Source organism: Lates calcarifer, linkage group LG12, assembly GCF_001640805.2.
Source record: "Lates calcarifer isolate ASB-BC8 linkage group LG12, TLL_Latcal_v3, whole genome shotgun sequence".
NCBI lineage: Eukaryota > Metazoa > Chordata > Actinopteri > Centropomidae > Lates > Lates calcarifer.
This window is the reverse complement of record NC_066844.1, coordinates 17,526,397-17,533,540: the sequence shown is the minus strand read 5'-3', so window position 1 is coordinate 17,533,540 and position 7,144 is coordinate 17,526,397. Positions and strand designations below refer to the sequence as shown.

Below are 7,144 nucleotides of genomic sequence, written 5' to 3'. Positions count from 1 at the left end.
AGTTGAAATTAGCGTTGAAATTAGCTGATGTATTGAGTTTACGGTAGTAGCCTATACTGCAAGACAGTGGCCATTTTTCAAATGAGCACTTTTGATGCTTTATTTTTCTGATGATACATTTGTGCTTTGGGTCGGATTTCGATTTTGATTTGAACCAGAATAAGGGATCTTGGCACAACAACAATTCTATTTTTATTCTTATTGTTGTTATTAATAAAAACTATTAAATGACACATTTTATGGTTTTTCAGAGGTGTGTGAAGGGGCTGTATCGGTCGCCCCCTGGTGGACGTTTCGATGAACCTCTTCACACCCTCCTCCAGCTTACCGCACGAGTTGTCATGGCAACTGTACATCATGTGTTTACAAAAACAAGAGCTTGACCGTTCACCGACACTTCTCTCGACACTCGACATCTACGACGCCATCTTCTTCTTCTTCTTCTTCTTCTTCTTCTAGCTTTTGTCAGAGGGGGAGTAACGGGAGATAACTCCTTCAAGCAGAGAGGAGCCAAGGAGAGTCAGTCAAAGATGAGCGGAGCCAAAGCCCGCAGCGACGCGCCTGTTGCTGAAAATGTGTCCGGCGGCGGGCACAGCACTGCGGCTCCTCCGCGGGACCGTAAGCCTGGCGGAGGGGTTTTGAAGAGGCTCAAGTCCCGGAGGAGCCAGGTGGAAAGCAGGCCCGTCACGGAGGAAGACCTGCGGACACAGAGTGGACACATCACGCCGGAGGATGTGTTGGGACTGCGGGTGGCTACGCGAGGTTTGAGTCTCTCTCGTTCTCGCTCTCTTTTGCCGCTTGTTGTCGGTTAACGTGGAGCCACTGATGCTTAATGTGCTGCCTGGGTATCTGAACATAATGTAACCGAGTCTCACATTACATCTACATGACATAAAATCAAAGCAAATGACGTCTGGTTTCCCTGGCTTACGTGGCTGTCATTTAAAAATGGAGACAAGGATGACACGGTATCATATTAGGCGACATCTGTTACAATTATGCGAGAAAATACACGTATTACATCACAAACAGATGTAGGACGTCATTGGACAATCTTTCACCTATGGAAAAATGATTTGTTTCTATGTTGAAGCAGCTAAATGGACACTGGGGATTTAATTATAGGAGGCATTTATTATAATAAATATCCTTCAACTAAAATATTGCCACTTCAAACTCTTCAAAAATGACAAATACAAATGACCTCACAGATCACTACCATGACATCACAGCCAGGATTGATAAGGGAGGCCATCTGTATGGTCTAAATTAAATGAAAAATCTATATTTATAGCATGGTAGATTCTCATCAGTGTGGTTGCCCACATTTACAGCTGTTGAGGCAACACATGAAATAAGAAAGGAAATAAAGAGAGACTAAATTTAATGCTTCATTTCCTTCCTGTGAGAGAATAATACTGTTTATGACACTGTTAAATTGTGAAGGCATGATCAGTGTTTTTAATCTCTCTGTCATTTCCGGTAGATAAATAGATAGACACTTTATTGATCCCAAAGGAAATTCATTATTTTCCATTCATTTCCATGATTCTTGTTTTGCTTCATGTTTGTCTGTTTTCCTCTAGAACTCACAGTAGCCCCACAGTGATCATTAAAGCATCATCTTATTTTATGGTTGCAAAGTTGTGCGTGTGTTTGTACAAGCAAATCGTCAAGCACAGTGTTTTGCATGTAACCTTTGTGCAGGTCGGAGTAGTCTGTCTGTGCTTTAAATCTTTTAAATGTTTATAACTCCTGTCATCTGCCTGTCATTGTTGCAGGATACCTGTGTAAACCAGAGGACAATATTTATAACATCGACTTTGTGCGCTTTAAGATCAGAGACCTGGAGACCGGGACTGTCCTGTTTGAGATCGCCAAACCCCCACATACGGGTACTGTGCATTAGCCCGTTCCTTGTATCATTTTATTTTAGTGTTTGTTCTGTAACGCATCTGTTGACAGTGAAGTATCTGGCTATTGAGCACTTAAAAATAAATTTGTTGACACCGAGTTGGCAGCTTGTTCTTGACATTAGCTTGAAATTAACGACTGAAAGCAGTTTCAGGAACATTCATTTCTGGTTATCCTGATCAGAAACAGTCCTCTGTATGAATGATGTGAAATGTCTTGTCTCTGTTGTGGCTCTCAGAGGACGACGAGGAGAACAGGGAGGCAGACGCCAGCGCGGGACGATTTGTACGCTACCAGTTCACCCCAGCCTTCCTGCGACTGAGGACCGTGGGAGCTACGTGAGTGACTCACGCCAACACATTACTAAGAAAAACACACACACACACACACGCTCACCTGCTCCATACACAAACAATGGAGACAATTGCAGCATTGTTCTCTATTAGCTAAACACAGTCACGGACATTTTTTGCATGTGCACTGACTTTTGCTGTTGTAATGTCTTCCCTCTCTCCCTGGCATTCAATCAGGGTGGAATTCACAGTTGGAAACCGGCCTCTAAACAACTTCCGTATGATCGAGAGGCACTACTTCCGTGATCACCTGCTGAAGAGCTTTGACTTTGATTTTGGTTTCTGTATCCCAAACAGCCGTAACACCTGTGAGCACATCTACGAGTTCCCTCAGCTTTCTGAGAGCCTGGGTGAGTCCCATTTGCCATGACTTCTATGAGTAAAACCTAAAAATGCCTAGAATATGGTTATTATGAAAATTCTACAATATTAGAATTATATCAAAGTATACTGTATGATAGATTGTAGCTCGAAAGAGATGGTGTCATCTTTTTAAAATGATGGGTATCAATGAGTTTCCAGAGGTTTTCATATGTAATCTGAGTACGAGGGAAATACCAGAAGACCGGATCTGCAGTTCTTACTGATGATATTTCCATAAAGGGGATCTCTGACTCCTTCCTTGTCATGTGCCACAGTGGAGCACTTGACAAAAGTAAACATTAAGTTTCATTTTAGCAAGCGTTTGGGTGGTGAGCTCATCATTTTGTGGCGACTCTTTGGATTCTGTTTGGATATGCGTCTCACAGTGGCAACAAATTCTTTAATAGCTCGTTCTACCACACATGCCATTCACAATTGTCTTCAGCTCAGTGTACTGTATTTAAGTGTGTGTGCTGGATAAATCTGTCCAAAATAACATCCTGTATTGAGAATGTATGCGTTATGTCATCATGGTGGCGTCTGTGTGATCTGTCTGTGCGTTGACATATACACACAAACAATAAATCATGAACAATGCAAGATACTTATGTCACTTGTTCCCTCTAAAGTAAATGATCTTAGTGATTTCTGAGCACCTTGCTGTGTAAATATGCCTATCATTACTGTTATGACTTCCTAAAGGGTTGATTCAAGATTGTATTTTAATACACTTGAAACATATGTTTAAAACTGTATCTGTGTGACATATGACTGTTGAGAGGGTTATAGATAACTGCAACCATTTCTCCTCTGAAAATTTAAGAGATTCCTTCTTAGTATGACTTTAAAAGACAGGGAACAAAGTCCACAGTCCTCATTCAACTTCAGGGCCCTGTGCTTCAAATCCGTCGGGATAACATGATGTTATCAGGCTAAAATAATTCTAGTCAGTTCTCATCCAGCTGTTCAGGGACTAATTCCTGAATCACATTAAATCCTGCTCCTGTGTTAAGTAAAGTCGAAATGAGTACAGAGTTGAAACGACAATCAGAATTAATATGATTGGATGTGTGCTGATCATGTGATTGAAGATCTATTAGGTAGGTGCGTCGAGAATCCTCCCAGCATACACCAGGGCAATAGACTCATGGACATAAGTCTCATTTTATGTGTGTTCCTGCAGTGTTCAGATTTTTTTTTAAAAATATCACTGTTTATATTATCTCTGAATATGGTTAGACTTGAGCCATGTTAGGTACACGACTACAGAGGTTCACCCTACTGGACATGAAAGATACTTTTAAGTGACAGTGATCAGCCTGATCTGAAAATGAAACCTTAAAATCTCTCAAAAATCAGGTTTGATTACATTATCAATTTTCTGCAAAGTGACTTCTGCAGTTAGTCATTTAATATGTTTTAGTGTTCAAATGACAAATTACCATTTTAATTTAAAGTTAAATGCTGTGTGTTCTGACTCCATTTGTCTTTACTTTAATACTCAAATTGTGAGTCTTGCTGCTCATGGTATCTGGATTGGTTCTTTTTTAGTTTACAAACTTTTCTCATCTCTTAGTGTTTTATCAGGCAATTAAATTGTGATAAATGCCTCAGTATATCATAATGATTTCTCATAACCTTCATTTTCTCATCTGAAATCATCATTATATGAAAATTCTTTGATTATATTTCTAAAAACGCAAGCCATTTGCATCTGAAATTTAGTTCATGAACTGTCAATAAGCTTGCATTTTTTGCAGGTTTGGGCTAAAAGATGCGTTGTCCTGACAGCATCTTCAGAATCATTTTAAACCAGCTTCAAATAACCAAAAATTTCAGATGCAGTCATAATCTGCATACAAAAGAACAGGGCCTGAGTTGTCCAAATCATGAAGGTACTCTCATCCTGGCAGTTGGAGAAGATTTATTATCAAGTGTTTTGACCCAGTAACAAACCTACATGTGACAACCAGAAAGTACCCCTCCAAAGTGGGACATTTTTTAATAAACAAGATCGAAACTTTGGAGGATAGAGATTTATTAGGCTAATTCAAACTAACTCAAATGTAGTCGCTTAGTGTGTGGTTAGGAGGGGATTGCTTCATGGCCAGTAGCAAACTCCTTTACTGTTCAGTGTGCAGCTTTCAAGTTCTTAATCAGGAATGGACACTAAAAAAAAAAGCCTCTTTGTTTTTTTGCAATCAGTGACTTGTATGTTTTCTGTTTTGCAGTCCGTCAGATGGTGGAGCGCCCTTATGAGACCCGATCAGACAGCTTCTACTTCGTTGAGAACAGACTGGTCATGCACAACAAGGCGGACTATGCTTATAACGGAGGACAGTGATATCTGCCTGCTAGCATGCAAACACACACATACACACATGTGCTCACACTTATAGATATACATAAAAACACATGCATGCACATTGCTGAACATACAAACAGTTCATTCACTCATATGTGCACAAGCAGCTACAGACACAGTTGAGTTACCTCTTACATTTGTAAAGATGAATCGCCATTCATTGCTGTCATTTTCAGGGGATTTTTATATTGCAGGAGGCCAATATCAGTGTGTACTCTGACATACAAACAGGATGCCGCTGTTAGAAAGAGGCGCAAATTGGGTTCATTTATCTGTTTTTAATTATGGACAGATTGCTTTAAAAACCGAAGGACTCATCATTCTAGTGGCCATGTGACGTTTGTCTCAAACTGTCCAAATGGTTATTAGATAGATGGGTAGTCTCCTCTTAGCAATTTTAAAAGTGTCCTACCACCCACTCAAAACACACACACACACACACACACACACATTTGTACGCACACACACTCAATCCCCAAGTGACACACATAGTGTTTACGCAGTGTTTGTCAGAAGCAGCTGTTCTCAGAGCTGCCGCCTCCACAATCCACTCCAGACAATATCGGGGGAGAAAGAAAGAAGCCATCCACAAAAACACTCCTGTCAAACACACATGGTCACTCCTGTGATCCTCCCCCCACCTCCCTCTCACACACACATTAATACATTAAAAATAGTACTGTATAGACTTTGATCAAAGGTCTCTGATATTCCACTTTATTTTTGTTTTACAGCTTTCTCTGATTGATAGCAGCATGGAGATAGATCAGGTGACAGTTAACTACAATATAACTGTAACCTGACTGCAACCAAATAAACCTTAAATAATGAACAACAGTAAAAAGTTTCATATAGAAAATGCTCATCAGTTCAGAGAGAGACAGATATGATTTGATATCATGATGCATGTGATGATATTAACAAAAAAAGGGAAAGATTTTCATAAGTTATTTGGTATTCAGTGTGGAATAAGTAAGTGTACTTGATCCGAGGAAGAGGTTAGCCTTCCTTATTTGAAAGTCACATCAAATATTCTTATTCCCCATCTTAGTTTATATGTTGGGAATTTGAGTGGTATTCTCCTGTCTAGATAGCGTACCTCCTCTTTGTACTTTGTAAACTTTGGTGTTCAGGGTTAAAGGTGGTGTTTGTAAAAAAAAAAAAAAATCTCTCTCTCTCTATATATATATATAGTTTGTAAAAAGTGACAAAAGAAAATAAATGTACATTTTTAGATACAACATGTGTGATGCTTGTTTCATTTCAGAGGATGAGAAAAGTTGAAGAGAGCTAATTTTGGTACAAGGACAAAAAAGTCCCCGAAGTGTCCACTAGGAGGAGTTATGTTATAACTAAGTTACAAAAGAGTGCTGCTGGTTTCGGTTTAGTTTTATGTTTGGTTGTGGACGAGATCACAGCAGTGGTTTTTATTATTATGCTGGGACATGTTGACATTCATATCTGGTATTTGCTTAAAACAAGTCGAATTACTTGAGAAGAGGTCATGATCCGATCCCTTTATCCGTCTGAGGCTGTGGTTTTCACTGCAGAGGGGACATGAGACTGATAATATCATTTTAATTCCACATCATTACTTTATCTACGGTCCACATGTGATGAGCTAACATAGCACGCAATACATTTTGAAATTTGTTCAGGATTGTTACACTTTGATCATCCATTTTGGGAGTCTTGTGGGATTTAACCAAAAATCTGAGCCTCTCTCTGTTTATTCTTTCTCAGGCTGCTTCCCCCTATCTCTGTATTCATCTCTTGATCTCTCTTGGCCTCTCTCGGTTTCCATCTCTCCTTCCAGCTCTCATGCCCAAAACTCTAATGGTCTTTTCTCTCTCACCTCTCCTTTTTCTGTTTCTCTCTCCACACCTATGCAGCTCTCCCTCACTCGCTCTACCGCTCTGTTTTTCCCTTTTCTTTCCTCCTCTCTCACCTGGTAACCAGACCTCTAGAGAGGAGTGTTGAGTTTCCACTTTCCCAGAGAAGAGGACAATCTGTGGCACACAAAGACCCACAATGGACCCCCTCTGCTCTCTCCTCCCTTCACTCTGTCGCCGCGCAGCTGCACACACATACACAGAAACATACGGTTCACTCAAATGTATAAGAACACATACATCCTCTGCTTGTTATT

At 40.1% G+C, this 7,144-nt stretch overlaps 1 protein-coding gene across 1 annotated transcript; it reads left to right on the top strand.

The window, feature by feature from the left end:
• The first annotated feature begins 323 nt into the window (after positions 1 to 323).
• LOC108899683 (protein unc-119 homolog B) lies at positions 324 to 6,245 on the top strand. The gene is made up of 5 exons (XM_018700281.2): positions 324 to 762; positions 1,782 to 1,895; positions 2,153 to 2,252; positions 2,445 to 2,617; positions 4,862 to 6,245. Exons 1-5 carry the CDS (start codon positions 531 to 533, stop codon positions 4,972 to 4,974), a joined length of 732 nt encoding a protein of 243 aa, XP_018555797.1. The 5' UTR covers positions 324 to 530; the 3' UTR covers positions 4,975 to 6,245.
• Positions 6,246 to 7,144: the final 899 nt, after the last annotated feature.